The sequence below is a fragment of the Tauraco erythrolophus genome, chromosome 2, assembly GCF_009769465.1.
Source record: "Tauraco erythrolophus isolate bTauEry1 chromosome 2, bTauEry1.pri, whole genome shotgun sequence".
NCBI lineage: Eukaryota > Metazoa > Chordata > Aves > Musophagiformes > Musophagidae > Tauraco > Tauraco erythrolophus.
In genome coordinates this window covers 1,773,565-1,791,192 of record NC_141466.1, presented here as the reverse complement: position 1 = coordinate 1,791,192, position 17,628 = coordinate 1,773,565, and the positions used below count along the sequence as shown (strand labels likewise).

The window sequence follows — 17,628 nt, the reverse complement described above, 5'->3', positions numbered from 1 at the left end:
ATGAAAGCCACTGTGCATTCCTCACTAGCCGTGAGCATACAGACCAGCGGTCTCATGCATGTCACCTGTGCTCACAGCAGCTTTGATAACGGCTTCCCTGTCTGAAGCTCTATTGATAACAACAATTAACGACCCACATAGAGTGATTACTGGTTTTTGTTTAAACTCACACTTCTGAAACAAATGGGTTTGTCATGCTGGACTTCCTGATGCAGAACTGCTGTGTTACAACAAAAGTATGCTTTATAGCACTTAAATTGGAGAAGTCACTCAAAAATTGGACACACCTTCGAAAATGCTTTCCCTATGTACAGGACTTCATTGTATTAGAAAGAGCTCTTGTGTTATGCCACAGATTCAACTGCTTCAGCCATGTGCTAAAGTTTAGGAAGCTGGTACCACAACTGCTTTTGTTGGACAGCTGGCAGTGGCAGATAGTACAAAGGAAATATCCATAAAGGTTCATAGCACGAAATTCCCATAATACATGCGCGCCTTCCTTTTGGTCGTTAGCACTTCAGCAGTCCACTGCTTCAGTCATCCAGCAGTGCTCTTTTCAAAGCACCAGGATTCACAAGTTTGATTTGCCTGGTGCCGCTGTCTCCGAAAGAAAACTGCCGCTCGCAGCAGCAAGGATGGCAACGCCTCCCAGGTTCATGCTTTGCCTCCACTTTCCTGTCCTGCTGGTGGTGGTAACAGTTCCCAGACTCACAGAAAGAAGATCAAATTCCATATTTATGGTTTGGAAAATAATTGGGGCAGATAAATCTTTTCAAAGAAACCTGGATCAAACTAGAGAAGCAGAAACCAGAATTTGGGAAGCTTGGTAAAATGTCCTTTTTTTAAAAAAAAAAAAAGTTCATCATTAACATCCTTTTTTTTTTTTTTTAGCCAGGACTCCTCTTCACAAGTCAAGTCCTTAAATTTTAAGTAGCCTTGACAGTAAGCAGATTTGAACTCTTCTAGGACAGCAGCTTAAGCTTTTAGCTGGAATGAACAACAAAGGGCTTTTGGTCACCTCGAGTAATTCCAGTAACGTTTCTGTTCTGAGTAAACTTCAGAAAGGTTTGCTACAAAAGCTGCATCAGTCAGTACAAGTGTTCTTCAGTAGGTGCAGTAAGCATAAGCCTTTGAGGCCAGCTGCCTGTAAAACTGATAAGCAATATGTTGATCACACCAGGAAGCACAGAAGAATAAAAAGCATTCCTAGACTTTGTTTTATTCATTCTCTACTACAAGTTTTTTGGAGTGGGTTTGGTTTTTTCGTTTGGTTACATTTTGGGGGGAGGTTTTTTTTGTTTGGGGGGTGGAGTTCACAGATTTCATAGATTTCTAGGTTGGAAAAGACCTTAGAGATCATCCAGTCCAACCATCCCTAATCTCCCATTAAACCATATCCTTAAGTAGTTCATCCACCCTTTTCTTAAACACATCCAGGGATGGGGACTCAGCCACCTCCCCGGGCAGTTGTTTGGTTTTGGTTGTTTGGTTTTTTTTTTTCAGAATTGCTTTTCCCACTAACATTATTTTTAGAAATAAAATATCCATTCTAAAGGGCAGTTCTAAGACAATAAAATAGAAATAGCGTACCTGGGATACAGGTTGGAATTTCACGATTAAAGAAATCAAGGAAGCATAAAGAAAAGAATAAAGACAAAAATTTAGCTGCAAATAAATCAGCTCAGCAATTGGCGTTATCTTTTGATTACATTCGGAAAAAAAACACAGTTCGGAATGAAGCATTTAATCTAAAAAGTGGCAATACTCTGCAAACAAAAGGCAACGAACTTGAGATTATTTTTGCGTTTTCTGCTCCGTACTGTTTGATCTTTCCCAGCAGTTTGGGAAAACTGAGGTCGTTTACTCCTTAGAACAACTGCAAGATACCTGACCTGTTACCAGCTGAGGAGGCAGCATCCAACCCTTAGCTGTCCTCACTGCTGCAGAAGTGACCTAGGGTAGGCAAAGCTCCCAAGGACAGTTTAACCATTGTCTCATTAACCATTTACAAACAGACTACTTCAGTCACCATGTTTGAATCCATACATCTTTAGAAAAAAACTCTCAGCTAGTCAAAACACACACAAAATCCCTCTGTGGATATTACTGAGGGTACTGCAAGAAGTTTAAAACAACTAGTGTCCCAAGAGTTCAGAAAAACAGTAAGAAAACTGCTTCAGAAACAGGCAGGAGCCCCCATCTCCTTCCCACCTCAGAGCACTGAGGACACTACCTTTCTTCCACCAGGCTTTCATTCAGATAGATTTAAACTTTCTCCCACCCTTTATCCTGAAACCCAAGCTCATCCAAACGCCAGTAAGTACTCCAAGACTGAAGAGACTTTCATTCACAGCAGCAGCTGCAACATCTGGGGCTAGGGTTTGACCAAAAAAGCCTCTGCATTTTAGTTCCTCTATGACAACCATGTCAGACTGCTAGACAAAGTGTACATTTGGACAGTCTATGCAGAAATATCTCCAAGTGCCTATGTCTCCCAGCCTGGAAACACAGCTACCTTCGGTCCTGCCTTCCATAAAGAAATCTCTACACTTGTCCTGCTCACAGGCACTAAGAGACAAGCAGCAAACAAAAAAATGAAGATAGAAGCAGAAGAGGACACTAGGGACATTGTCTTCTCAGACAGACTGCTACAGAAGCCTTACCTTAGGAATTCAAGAGATTATACATAGTCCTAGAAACTGCCAGTTCAAGTGATAAACATTTATTGCAAAGACAATAAATAGGACGAGGCCCTGAGCAACCTGATCTAGCTGGAGATATCCCTGTTCCTTGCAGGGGGGTTGGACTAGATGACCTTTGAAGGTCCCTTCCAGCCCTAACCATTCTATGATTCTATGACAACTTACTTTTTAACAAACACAAAGCAAATGGAGAAAATGTATACTGCTTGTATAGAGCTAGGCATCGCTGTTCTTGTGTACATGCTCAACATCTGCCTACAAAAACACCCACTAGCCTGAAGAAACTGAACCATCCCTTCAAATTGTTTATATACTATGACTTATTTAATAATAAGTAAAAATGAAAATTCGCTTGTTCAATAAAAAAAACTCCCTTTAGTATAACATTTCTTTCCTAACACAACCAGTTTTTGCTTTCAGCAACATCAGAATTAAAACAAACTCATCCTAAAAAATGAAACTAAGTTCAGTCAAGAACTCCACTTCTGGACTAAGGGAGGTCACAATATTCAGATACCATTACTCTAAGTTCCCTCACCAGCTGTAACTGCTGGATCCTCACATTACTCTACGAATTCACATTAAAAATGTGTCTTGATCTGCTGGCTCACTTTCTTCTGAACAATTTTTCAACTCTAAAATAGGTTCAACAGCCTGCAGCTAGTCATTTGAAGTCAACACCACTGACTACAAGCACATTAGAAGCAAATTAAATACAGATAAAAAGTTAAGAAACAAGGACTCGCATCATTTCTTCCTGCTAATAAAAATTGCTTGCAGACAGAGGTGACGCAGAACAGGGAGCTCCTCTTCAGCCTCAGAAGCTGCATGTATCTACAATACTTCAGGCAAGTATTTAATTAAGTATTCATACTGGATTAAAAGGCCTACTTTGTATTGCAAGAAAATGGTTAACAAAGCATGAAGAGTTTCCAAAAAGCACAAAACACAAAATTTTGTGTTTTCAAAGACAATGATTTACTAGCCTCTTCACCAACTCAGGCTTTGCTCAGTGACCACAGACGAGCCCTTCAGCTCTACCACACAAGACTTCACTGTCTTGCTGAGAACCATTTTTTGGTCAGGAAAGAAGACTTGAACTCCGCTCAGTGTAGTCCGGTTCATTTTTGGATACATACCTTATTTCAGATGTACAGAACACGAGCTTCTTCACAGCTGCCTGCCTGGAAGCCAACACCAGCACGCCCCAAAGCCCAACGAAACGCACTGCTGGTCTGCGTTAACAGGCAGCACACGCACTAAGACCTTGCACTCAAGCAAGTTCCTACACATCATAGAATCATAGAATGGTTAGGGCTGGAAGGGACCTTCAAAGGTCATCTAGTCCAACCCCCCTGCAAGGAACAGGGATATCTCCAACTAGATCAGGTTGCTCAGGGCCTCGTCCAACCTGGCCTTGAACGTCTCCAGGGATGGGGCATCCACCACCTCTCTGGGCAACCTGTTCCAGTGTTCTACAACTCTCATGGTAAGGAGAGTTATCAGTGTTCTACAACTCTCATGGTGAGGAGAGCCTCCTCATCAGGAGGCTCCTTGTTCTGTTCAAGCATCTAGGACTAAAAGTTATTGATGCAGTATGAGGACTAAAATGGTTGTAAGACTAAGATCTCTTGAAAGTGTTAGAATGCGACAGATCTTAAAATCTTAAGGTATTAAAACAAACTAAAGCTTCTTTCCACACAGTTACGAACCAGGTGAGTAGACAACCACTGCCACAGAGCATGAAAAAAGCAAAGAAACTGCGATATTTTCCAGGTTTACAACAGTGCTTAAGAATTTTACGGTCTGTGGATTATCGATAAGCAGCTCAATAGTTTTAAAAAGCAGCATTCGAATTCTGATACTTTCAAGAGAACCATCATGCACTATTGAAAGAGGTGCTTGGTTTCCTTTAGTGGTGTTCAGAGAGACTTATTTCTGGGGCGCTGTCAAACCAAACAGCAGAATGCCCATGCACTCAAGAAATACAGAACCAAGGAAAATTCAGTCGCATAAAAACATGCAAAACACCCATGTGATTTAGAGATGTTTCCAAATACTGACTGAGCTACTGCTATGAATCACAGCTGAGCTTTCAGTTGGGTTAAACACCTGAACTTTTTTTTCTTGTTTAAAATATTATTTATAAACCAGTTATCAGTAACTAACAACGTACAGCAAAACTTTTAACTATGAGTGAGGAGCTTCGACGATATCAGAAGATGTTTTCAGAATGAATTTACTACATTGGTCAAAGTGCCCAGAGTTGCCCCTATTTTCTTTTCCAAACACCAATCTACTCCAGGTCTGAAAACAGACTGGGCAGTGAACAGCTTCACATTTGAGATTAATTCCAGTTACATCAGGACATACAACTGCAGCAAGTACAGCATGGGTTGGTATTCAAGGATGTTAGGCAGGACACATTTATCTCATAGAATCATAGAATGGTTAGAGTTGGAAGGGACCTCAAAGATCATTTAGTTCCAACCCCCCTGCCATGGGCAGGGACACCCTCCACTACACCAGGTTGCCCAAAGCCTCATCCAGCCTGGCCTTGAACACTTCCAGGGATGGGGCAGCCACAGCTTCTCTGGGCAACCTGTTCCAGTGCCTCACCACCCTCACAGTGAAAAATTTCTTCCTTAGATCCAATCTAAATCTCCCCTCTTTCAGTTTAAAGCCATTGCCCCTTGTCCTATCACTACACACCCTTGGAAAAAGTCCCTCTCCAGCTTTCCTGTAGCCCCTTTAAGTACTGGGAGGCTGCAATAAGATCACCCCGGAGCCTTCTCTTCTCCAGGCTGAACAGCCCCAACTCTCTCAGCCTGGGTCCAGAGCAGAGGTGCTCCAGCCCTTGGATCATCTTCGTGGCCTCCTCCGGACCCGCTCCAGTAGCTCCATGTCCTTCTTGTGCTGGAGACCCCAGAGCTGAACACAGTATGCCAGGTGGGGTCTCACGAGAGCAGAGGGACAGAATCCCCTCCCTGACCTGCTGCCCACACTCCTTTTGATAGCCAACCGTGTCCTGGGCTGTTTCTGGGCTGCCAGCGCATGGTGCCGGCTCATGTTGAGCTTCTCATCCACCAGCACTTCCAAGTCCTTCTCCTCAGGGCTGCTCTCAATCCATTCTCTGCCCAGTCTATACTTGTGCTTGGGATTGCCCCGACCCACGTGCAGGACCTTGCACTTGGCCTTGTTGAACTTCATGAGGTTCTCACAGGCCCACCTCTCCAGCCTGTCCAGGTCCCTCTGGATGCCATCCCTTCCCTCCAGCATGTCCGCAACACCACACAGCTTGGTGTCATCTGCAAACATGCTGAGGGTGCACTCGATCCCAAGCGTGATTAAAATCTCTGCCAAGATTAATCATTACTGCATCTCTGAAATCCAACTGCAACACACGCAGCTGCTGTTTGCTGAACCAATATTTAACCGTGTGTTTCAGAAGGCTGCTGTGCCGAGCCCCCGGACGTCTGCCTGAAACTTCAGAGGGATCAGTACTGCACCCTCGCAGTCCTGCTCCCAAAGAACAAAGCCAGTAAGAGGTGAAGGCTTCAGAAAAAGCCTGCAGCGCTCACCAGAAAAACTGCCACATTGTGACCTACTCATTAAGGCAGCTTGTAGTCACACAATGGTGCTGCCTCTATGAGAGCGGAGATTAGAAAAAACAGTAATTATCCCAATAATTGGAGAGGCACAAAGTTTCATTAAGGTTATCTAAGGTACTTCAAGTCTTTTCAGACTGACCACACAGGTTCTGCATTCAAAGTACCAGCTGCACAGGCCAGGCCAGAAGCAAGCGAAGAGCGAGCAAAGCAAACTGCCTACATGTTAAAATGATGCTAATTCACCTAAAACTTGACCTGTAAAACATGGAGTGGAATAGTTGTACTACTTTGAAGTCCCAAACATGGGTAATATTAACAGGAAAGCAAGTGCTCAACAGCACACTAACCGAAGACAGCTGGGAAGGAATCTGAAATGCAGCAAAACAGATCCTCGGCATGGAATTCTGCTAAATTCTCTGCTATTTGAGTACTCAACAGCAATCAATACACTCATGTTTTGAGACATCTCAGTTCTTTTCATAGATTCATAGATTTCTAGGTTGGAAAAGACCTTAGAGATCATCCAGTCCAACCGTCCCTAATCCCCATTAAACCATATCCCTAAGTAGATCATCCACCCTATTCTTAAACACATCCAGGGATGGGGACTCAACCACCTCCCTGGGCAGCTTATTCCAGTGGCTGACAACCCTTTCAGAGAAGAAATACTTCCTAACATCCAACCTGAATCTGTTTGAGAAACACTGCTTTACGAAAGCCCGATAATTGAACCCTTTCAATGTTTAGTTTTATTTTATGAAGACAAGCGAGGAAAACATCATACCAACATAAATGTATTACCGTTTTATCAGATGAAGCTTCTTTACTCTAGAAATGGGCAAAGTTCAGGTTTTATGGCTCCTAACGAACCCACAGCTATTTTAGGCATTTCTGTTGATAGTGTAGAAAAGTACAAAACCCTGTAAAGTTACAAACTGGACACATTATGCAGCAGCTCAAATAAGCAAAGCTCAGTCATTAGACCTGGCCAGAGAATATCCAGCCCTTGAACTGGACACTAGCCACTTGGAATTTAATGCAACCTGCACACTAGCAGTATTGCCCTATCCTACTCTAAATAAAAAAAAAAAAAAAAAAGAGAGAGAAAGTGCTAGATAATGAATGACAGAACTGGATTAAATCATACAACATTTAAAGTTTCTCCTTTACAAATCTGCATCATCTAGGAATGATTTAAATCAGACACCACACAAACTTTTTCTTGTACCAGCAACCTTTACAGTGACAAAAAGCATCAAAGCAGCCCGAAAAGAAAGTTTGAATCTCTGCATCCTTACAAATTACTAGAAAGTTTAGCAGCTTGACAGAATGCAACAGAGCTGCTGATATAAAAATTACTATTCAGCAACCATACACAAACTTCCAAGAATATGGTCTAGTTATTTGCAGCATGGAAGATGCTTAATTTTGTATTCCACAAACAACCATTTCGGAAGACAAATACAGGGCTACTAAGGGAGGAAATTATAGCACTGCTGAAAGAACTGTGCTGTAACTAAGTAAGCACTAATTACAATATATTATCATATGTTATTGCAACAGCCAATGACTGAATTAAATCTTGACCCCTCCCCAAAAGAATTAATGCTGTGGAGGAAATAAAATATTTAAGCTTAATTCTCAAATCTGATGAAGTTATAGGACAAAATGAAGCGCCTCATCAGTCATGGCCTTACTGCTCTAGAAAGATGAATTGTATAGGCTCTCCAGGGAATCCCAGGATTTAAATCAGAACTAGCAGGAACAATAAATGTAACAGCCTTATATCAATCACCATTCTTTTGAAACAGCCCATATAATCGAGACAAAGAAAAAAAAAATCTTCATACAGAAGACAGAACCGGTTTAAAGCTATCCTAAGAGAATTTTTACAGTTGTTCTTGAAAATTATCCATTTTGTTGTATCAGCCAGGAAAACAAACACTTTGCTTGAATTCCACTAGAATCAAAGGGATAACTTATTTTTGCTCTGAACATTGAGAACTGCAGTCTCAGAAGGCTGGGAAAAGCAAAGCAAGTCCAAAACCTACTGTGTTTAAACAGAGATACCATATGAACACACAAAATAAAAGCACAACAGTTCCCTTGCCAAGGAGAAGCAGATGGCAACTCAGAGCAGAAGTCAGTAACACGACGACGAGTCATAAGAAAACATCCATCGACCAGTTGCACACCAGTCCCACTTTCCACAAGAGTGGGACTGCATGATTTCACCTGGGCAAGTCCCACTTGCCCAAACCCCAGGTCAGGCATGGTTGCCCAACCACAGAAGCAGCTGTTTTGCTTGGACTCCCAAGGGACCTCCCTGAAGCTGCACTGCCTGCCTGCCTACCTCCCTACCACCTCCTCCTCCTCCTCGTTCCACCTATTTTGCACATTGGAAATCCCTCCTGTAAGTGGTTTCCTTTAAGGGGCAGGGCTCGGGGGAAGAGCTGCTCAAAGTACAGAAATTAGAGTTTGTACCGACCAAAAAAATAAATAAAAAAGTCATTCACACACAGAGAGTTGCCAGTTTGACTTTACCCAGCACGCTCCCTACGAGTGTGCACCCTCTAATTAGTGGTGCCCAGGACAGCTCATGTGCCCTTCATACCACACCATGTCCTCAGCATCCCCTTGCCACCGCACAACCGCTCCACCAGCCTGCGTCAAGGCAGCTCCCGACAAGAAGAGTTGTCCTTCATGCCCTTCTCCTCCTACTCTGGGTCTCACAAAGGACTATTTGTCAAAGTTAAATGATTCTTGTCTTAATTGCACTTTTTTTTTTTTTGACAGAGGTTTCTTACCCATATGAAGCTCAAAGAGAAAGACTGCTTTGGAAAAAAATGATCGGGCTCTGAGCTTAAACTAAATTTTCCAGCAAGTAATATGCATATATTTTTCGTCTGCAGCAGCACTTAAATTTTGCTTATTGGGCTACTACAAGACTGCTTTGTTTTTTGAGCTTTGTGTTACTTGGGAAGCTCCTTTCCCATCATAAACCACTGAGAAAGCTGGAACACAACTAAAAGTAAAAGTGCAAGCTCTGATTTTTTGCCCCCTCAGAGAAGTTTGAAGCGAATTTGAATGATCTTGTAATTGTGAACACGCTTTGAAACAGAAGAGGTTTAGCTTCAAATGCTGAACACTGCAATAGTTACCTATTTTAAATAAGTCCAGATATCTAAATGTTGATCTGCCCTACTGCAGTGCTGCTTGAAACAAGTCACTCGCGCTCCTTCGCAGTCGCTACTACCTGTTTTTGTAATGTTTTGCAAGATTGCCTCCAACACCGTCACCGCCGCAATCGCTTGTGAATTTAATACAGGAGGGAACCCGTTTATTTAAAATGGCAAAGTTCTCATATCATTTTCCCTTTGTAATCTCTGTAACCTCCAAAATTTGCCAGATGTCCTACTCAAATAAGGAGGTTCACAAAAACAGGAGAATGTGTGGATGTTTAGTATTTCAGGAGCTTGTTCAACACCTGAAAAAAGAGAGGTTCTAAAAGAGGAAGACGATTCACAGAGGAAAACCTTGAAAGAATGAGGTAAACTAAAGTTTTTTTTTTTTACAAAGCCACAGTTAACTGTAAAGACTTCTTGCTGAAATACTATCACTATATGAAGAAATTCTATCAGAGTGAAAATCTGAACCGCTGAATCTATAAACCAAAGGAAGTTTAAGACATCTGATGCCAGACTTCCTTCTCTTCAGCTACTGCAATCATGTTTTTAAATGATGACCTCTGGTAACGAGTCTCTGATGACTCAATGCCTAGGTGCTTAAAATAACTTTGAAAAACTGAGTCAGAGGGATCATTACCCAAGCACAGCATCACACACAGTGTCACCAGCTCTGCAGCTTCCCCACCCAGAAATAAGCAGCCTTGCACTAATAATTGCTGCAATGTAAGTAGCCCACTGACTACTGAGCTTCTAAAAGACCATAAGGTCAGACAAAAAGACAAAAGAACAGAAAACCTGTATCTTAATAAAAGAAGACTGTATCAGTTCTTGTGCTCATCCTAACATGTCACCCCATCAACGGGTCAAGAATCTGTGGTAAACGCGCATTACCAAACATTGTCACCTTCTCCAGTCATCTTGTTGCCTCCTAGGAAAACAAACCACCAAACGGAAATAATCCAAAAAGTCCCAGGAAATATTTTCACATCTACTTAATTATAGCTTAAAAAAAAAAAAAAAGAGAAAAATCAAACAACTTTTCGTATGATTAAATCCATAAAATCAAAGTTTTTACTTCACCTAATTAGTTTTGTTCCATCACATGCTATATACATAAATCACGGTGATCTCATTCTTTGTATTTTGTCTTGCTCTGCAGAATTTAAATAGTGGAACATGCTGAAAGGATTATGAAGTGATCTGCATAGTAGAAGTTCATCCCAATTCACAGTATTAGGATTTATTAACTGAATATTCTCTTAAGATGCAATCACCTGGAAGAGCCTACTTCCAAAGTTATGACAATGCAGAAGGCACACTTGCAGAATACAGAATTTGGGTATTTTGGCAGACAGATGCTTCACTTCCCAGCTGCAAATCAGAACAAAGAATTGCTTCTGCCTGATTCATAATGCAAACATACAAACAGCTTCGTGATGGTACAAATGTGAGAAGGAAAAGGAAAATGTGAGACTTCTTCGGAGGAACCTTACACTAGTAGGAGCAGTAGAGAATCAAAAAGAAAGATGAAAGGAAGGACAGACACTTAAGAAAGAATAATATTTGAAGTCTAATGTGTTGCTTTTTTTTCTACCTGAAATTTTCATATATCAATCATGATCTTCCTTCATCACAACTACAAGAACCACGCTAAATTCAACTACACCTGGTTAGTGACATTCACAAGAGATAATCCAACATGATTAGATGGACAAAAAAGCCTTGAACAACACTTCCGTGTTTTAGAAGTATTTCTAAGCTCTAGCTTCTTTTATGAAGAGAATATTTGGGCTAAGCTTTCATCTCAAGGGATTTCTTCCTACAAAAAAGGGCCCAGTGCTACAAACAGAGCCAGATAATGAGTTGTTCTTCAAGCAGACAAACTATTGAACAACGAAGAACAGAACGGTGAGATACAGGTGCCCCTAACGTTGCAAAGCAAAATCTGCTGCTACTGCCACTAAGAGGAGCCTAACCTCATGAAGCTTATCAATACCTGCTTTGTAAAATACCTAGCTTGTGAAAGTAACGTCACCAACGTCAACAGCGTTACTCCTATAAATGAGTTTATTGGCTCCTAGTTCCAACTTCAACTTTTAAATTAAACCCCTCATCACACACTAGCAGCACAGGTTCCAGAAGAACTGTCTTGACCATCAGCATGCGTGTAACCCATCAACATCTCTTAATATCATCACCTCCTTCTGAAATTAGCATTTCCCAAATGGCAAAACATCGAGAAAAGTACTTGCTTACATGTTTAAATAATAAATAACTCCAAAAATAGACTGAGGTGGAGAGCATGTTATCTAAAAGCTAGCATATTGCTGACATTTCTAGCTCTCCCTGTGTAATAAAGCTCAAAAACAAAAGAAAAGGCACGAGTAAAGCTGGGACTTGGCAAACTCTAGTGGGGAAAGAAGAGGAAAGGCCAAAGAAGTCAAGAAGGAACAAATGGAAGAATGAGCATCTCATCTACAGCTTTTGCAAGCAACTATCACAGAAACACATTTACAATGCTGCATTTTCTTTGTGACTAAGTTTTGAAAATTTTTTAAGCTTTATTCCTTTAGAGTCAGACACTTTTTGCTTTCTTTTGCAAAGCAGAGTTAAAAATAAGAAATTCGTAAGCTCAATTCAGTTTCTGAAGGAAGCATCTAAACTAAAGTATCTAGATTCTTAAACGTGGATATGAAACTGTCTACCTCTGAAGTCAGGTTCAGTTAAATTACTGTAAAACTTTGGAAGTTAGCTTCTCCTAAACAATCCTTTTTTTGTTTGTTTTTATCCATTCTTTAGAGCATGTGACCTTGAGCAAGCCTTCAGGGAACCACAAAATCCACTGCCAAGTTACAGTAAGGATCTAGTCAACCAAAGAACTGTCACCAGAAGTCTCAGGTCCTCCCCTTCCCATTTATATTCGCACCCTTCATCAGAAAAGTCTCACCCTCCCCACTCTGCCATCCCACCCAAGCTTTTGCATCATCTCTGAGCAAACTTTCAGCTACTTTACCTCCTTAGAACTGGAGCAAATGGCCTCGTGGTTTCCATTCAGTTAATCTTTTGCTATTTCAACAACTTAGAGCAGCTCAAAGACTGGCCTGACAAATGTTGGAGTCAACTCTTGGGATGTACAGACAACACAGGAAGGAGAAGGAGCAATGGTGACTGCTAGCTGAGCTCACAGCATCACACAGCCTCTACACCCTTCAGAGTACTTGGGCTCTACAGCCACCCCGACCCCCTTCAACACGCTGCCAGTCAACAACTACGCTAGGAAAGCATCTGTAAAGGCCTTTTTGCACGAAAATAGTAGTCCTTTCCCCTGAAAGCTTTTATTATCTCAGTAGGAAATTCAGTGAGCGTGAATGGTACAGGGAAGAGCCAGCAGATTACACGGCGGCAGACCGCCTCTTCATCCTGGAAAACTCTAGGAACTTAATTGCTGTGGTTTATCAAAGTGGGAGGCAAGAAAACTGGCCAGAATTCTTAAGATAGCTGTGGAAGAAATCCCTATTTTCACCCCCACCCTCTAGGAAATCTAACACTTTGATACAAGCCTTTGTAAATAAAAAAAACCACACACAAAAAAAAGAGACAGACTGGATTCTCCATCACTGAAGGTGTTCAAATCAAGACCGAATTTTCCCCCAGCCCTCCTTGGAAAGTATATTCTAGTTTAAACAGGAATTAATTCAGGAAGTGCTAACAGCCCGTGCAGCACAGACCAGGCCTGGCTGTCAGTCGCCTATACCAGCTATGTAGGATTTGACACCCTTAAAGCTTTACAAATTCACACTCCAGATGACTAATTATAGTTCAGTTCTGCTCATGTTTTCACATACAATACAAATACACTTTGCATATTTCTTTTAAAAATAGGATACTTCGGAAAGAGTGCAAGCAGAAGGTGAAAAGTTTGTTTACAATTGAAAAAAAATTTACTTTCCAAGCGAAATAGTGGCTGGCTAGTTGGCTGAGCTCCTAAAAACTGTTTCTTGAGCCAGTTATTCCCTTATACTGTTAAAAAAACATATACTTTATTATAGCTGACAATTGCACAAGTTTAACCAATTAAAATCCAGAACAGGGCAATTCGCAGAGAGGGACCTATCTTCTGGGTGAAGCTCACAGAAAATCAAGTTAGCTTCTCTTCAGTACTGCACTCAATTACCAGCGTATCAAAATAATAACAATAAAATACCGAGTTTTTACTGACTATCACTTCCCAATTTTGACCTTCGAGTTACAATAAATTACCATAATGTGCAACGTGTAGAACAAAAAAACTTGCACCACCTGATTTCAAGCCAGTCCCTGTTAGGAAGTTAGAAGTCACACACTCTTCAATCTGAGGCCATAACGACTTCAAAAAATTATTTCAAGAAAAGCAAAGTGAAATTTTCCAAATGTATGAATAAAATGGCTTCACGCATTCGGCAGAGAACACAGGATCCCTTTCAGGATACTCCACCTCAAAGTGAGGAGAGAAAGAGTAAACTGTTTTAGTTCAGTTTCTACTTAGTAGACTATGTATTATGTAAAATTACAGAACTAATTTTCTTTTTCTTGCTACCTAGAATAGTTAGCTTGATTACATATTACCCACACACACATCCCACAAACCAGCACAAGCCACCAATATTAAAACTGAGTCCATCAACAATATTCTAAAACCTCAACGGACCATAAATTTCACTGTATTAATTCTTCTTAAACTGCCTAAGTGATTTTGAAACCTAGAACCTCCTCCGTGCTTCTGAAAAAGTCTACTAAAACATGAGTAACCATTGACATATATTTGAAGAGACAGTTAAACTTTAAACCTGACACGTTCAAGATGCAGAATCTCTCCGGCACTGAGAGGCGCAGGACAAATAGAGAACCATATGAGATATGTCATCAGAAGTTTCCAAACTGCTGGTCAAGTTTACGGAATCAAAAGTATTACGGACTCAAAGCACTACTTCAAATACCAAAAAAGCCGCCTGTGATATTTAGGCAGCCGAACGGATGACATTTACTGGTGGGTGTTAACTCACGCCTGCACAAGCAGGGATGCTTTCAACACCCAATATAGTAAATAAATATTAATTTAGAGAGAGACCAGTTTCAGACAGAACGGGCTAATTTCGACTGTTGCACCGACAGCAGATTCTGCTGAAGAACTGAACAAGATTAAAAAAAAAAATAAATCAGGAAGTGAAATTATTTTTTTTGGAAGATCACACCCTACTACGAACAGGTCGCAGGCTCCAGACTGCGGGCTCCCGCAGGAGACGCGGCACACCCGTCCCCTGATGCCACCCGAGGGGTCCGCACCAGCGGGACGGGCCGGCCGGGGGGTGCGGCAGCCGGGACACCCCGTCCCGTCCCGGGCCGGGCCGGGGCGGCAGGGCCTGCCGGCGGCCGAGGCCTTTCCCCGCCACCGCCGGTTCGCGGGGCACGGTGGACGCGGGGCAGGGGCGCCCGGGCTGCCGCCGCGGCAGCCTTCGGCCTCCGGCGGCTCTGCGGCCCTACGGTGCCTCCGGGCGAGCCGGGGTTGGGGGGGTGGCAGGGCAGGAACGAAGCCGAAAACAACTCTTCCCCTGCGCGGGCGCTGCCGCTGCCCCGCCGAGCCCTCCGCGCCGCTCCGAGGGGCCGGGGCGGCGAGGCCCGAGCGCGGCGCGGCGGGAGCGGGCGGCCCCCTCCTGCCCTCCCGCCGGCAGGCAGCGGCGAGCGGCAGGCCCCGCGGAGAGAACGGCTTCCCCCGAGCCGCGAAGCGCAGCCCGTCCGCCGCGGGGCCTCCCTCCCTCCCTCCCTCCCGCCCGCCGAGCCCCTCCGCGGGGCCGCACCGGGGGCTGCTCACCTTGGTGGCCATGGCGCTGCCGCTGCGGGGCTGGGCTGCCGCTCTCCCCTCCCCGCCGCGGGCCGCGGCTGCTCGGTCGGTGTGTCCGGCCCGCCCGCCGCTGGGCCGCGCAGGCGGCTCCTCCTCAGCGGCCCCCGCTCCCCGCCGCCGCCGCCTGGGGGCCGATGGGCGCCTCAGCGCAAAGCGCGGCGCGGGGCAGGCGGGGGCTGATGTAGCCGCACGGCCGTGCCCCCTGCGCGCCCCCGCCGCGGCCGCCCCTTCCCTCTCCGCCGCACGGAGGCGGGGGCGGCCTCTCCGTCGGGGCCGGAGCCCCGCGGGAGCCGCCCCGGCCCGGTCCCGGGGTGCAGGCTGGCGCGGACATGCCCCTGCGGCCGCCGGGTCAGCACCGACCCCCCCTCCCCGGTGCCATCAGCGGCTTCGCTTTGTCGTCGCCGTCTGCCCTCCAATTCCCGCTAGAATGGGGACCACTTCTCATCTGTATGGGCATAGTGGTTGGCCTGGAACGGGGACCACTTCTCATCTGTATGGAATTGGGACGCGTTTCCTTGCTGTAAAAGGAAATGCATGGTGTAGATCTTAGACTGGATATAAGGAAGAAATTTTCCACTCTGAGGGTGGTGAGGCACTGGCACAGGTTGCCCAGAGAAGCTGTGGCTGCCCCATCCCTGGAAGTGTTCAAGGCCAGGTTGGATGAGGCTTTGGGCAACCTGGTGTAGTGGAGGGCGTCCCTGCCCATGGCAGGGGGGTTGGAACTGGATGATCTTTGAGGTCCCTTCCAACCCAAACCATTCCATGGTTCTTTGATTCTATGTGTGATTGTCCAGGCTGTCAAGAAGAGTCCTAAGAGGCAGGTAGGCTGTTGGGAAGCTGTGTAACTTTACATCTGCATTTCTTGGTCCCTAGAAATTACAAGCCTCTCTCCTATTGGTGTAGTTTCTCCATGAGATAGCTTTATTAAAAGAGAAAAATATGTCCAAAGGTTTTTTTAAGTTGGAAAAAAATAATTCCTTTTCGGTAGGACAAGTGAAATAGTGAGGATGAGGAATGAAGAGGAAGCTGGCTGTGCCATCACCACTACTTTTCAAATAGTCAAACTGGTTAATTGGAGAAGTTTTCAAACTCCATTGCTGCAGTTTGTAACTTTTTCAGAATTCAATTAAATACAATGAATCCAACTTTTTATTCTTTAGAACAGCAGTATCTAAAGTGAAACCTTTGTGTGTGGCCCACAAATGACCCTTTATGATGCTGCTTTTAAGTTGAAGTATTGTGTTAATGATCAGTTTTGCCGTGTGATCCCTCCTGGACTGCTGCTTCCTCCACTTTACTGGCAAAACTGTCTGAAGCCATCTTCATCCTCGTACTGAGGAACCCTGTTCCTCCACCTTCTTGCTAACAATCTTTCCAATGTTGTATGTTTTCATCTGGTGATCTAGTGAGGAGTTTCGTTGACCTTGGACCTGGTTCAGTAGAGATTGTCCCCCCCTCTACCCCCATGCCATGTAGGAAACAGTCCAACAAGATCCTGGCTGAGTCATGGAGAAGAAGGATGGGAAGACTTGCAAGCTTGGGTAGAAAACAGCCTGTTCACTTCCTGTTGGAAACGGGGGTTTATCCATAGCTGGAAAGAAAGACTGTGCACTACAAATGTATTTTGTCACTGGCATTTTTAGAGTCAGAAAAGGGGAGGTTCTGGGTAAAAGAGCAGAATTTACTAATTCTGCTTGGATTTAAGCCTCCCTCATAGTGCCAGCTGTCAGGATGGCGATCTGAGACAGAAGTCACACATACATTTGCCCCAGGTTAGAGGAAGCATAGCTATGTCCACCCTCCCAGGAAGGAGGAAGGGGCCTGGGACTGACTCTGTCCCTGGGACAAATTAGCAGTACCTCACTCGTGTCTCTACTGCTTAGGATTAGCTCCCAAAACAGCAAACTTTTCTGGCCAACAGATAGTTGGAGTGGTTTAAAAGTGCGTTGGCTAGGTAGGTAACAATTAAGCAACGTGGAAATTTGTGGATTTTGCGCTCAAGGTAACTCCCTGGCCATCCGTCCTGCAAGTTGGCCAGACCCAATGTGGAGAAAGGTTAAAAACCAGTTCTTACAGGTGTAAGGTACGGCAGCAGGCTGTGGGACCAAGAAAGATATAGCTGAGGAAACCTTGAATCTTATAAAAATGGTAGGGGGGTGACGTCATGAGACCCAGCATTGTCTTGTTTAGGGATCCCCAGCTGACAGGTAGGTGAAGCACCCTCTATCCCTTCACCAGATGCTACGTTT

The 17,628-nt window shown here is 44.0% G+C and overlaps 1 protein-coding gene across 1 annotated transcript in view; it reads right to left on the bottom strand.

Moving 5' to 3' along the window:
- The window catches only part of SNX9 (sorting nexin 9), a 71,232-nt gene extending 55,862 nt beyond the window's left edge, over positions 1-15,370 (bottom strand). Inside the window, exon 1 of the mRNA XM_086632004.1 lies at positions 15,350-15,370. Within this exon, the coding sequence (XP_086488130.1) occupies positions 15,350-15,361 (12 nt within the window). The 5' untranslated portion in view covers positions 15,362-15,370. The remainder of the gene's footprint in view (positions 1-15,349) is intronic.
- Positions 15,371-17,628: the final 2,258 nt, after the last annotated feature.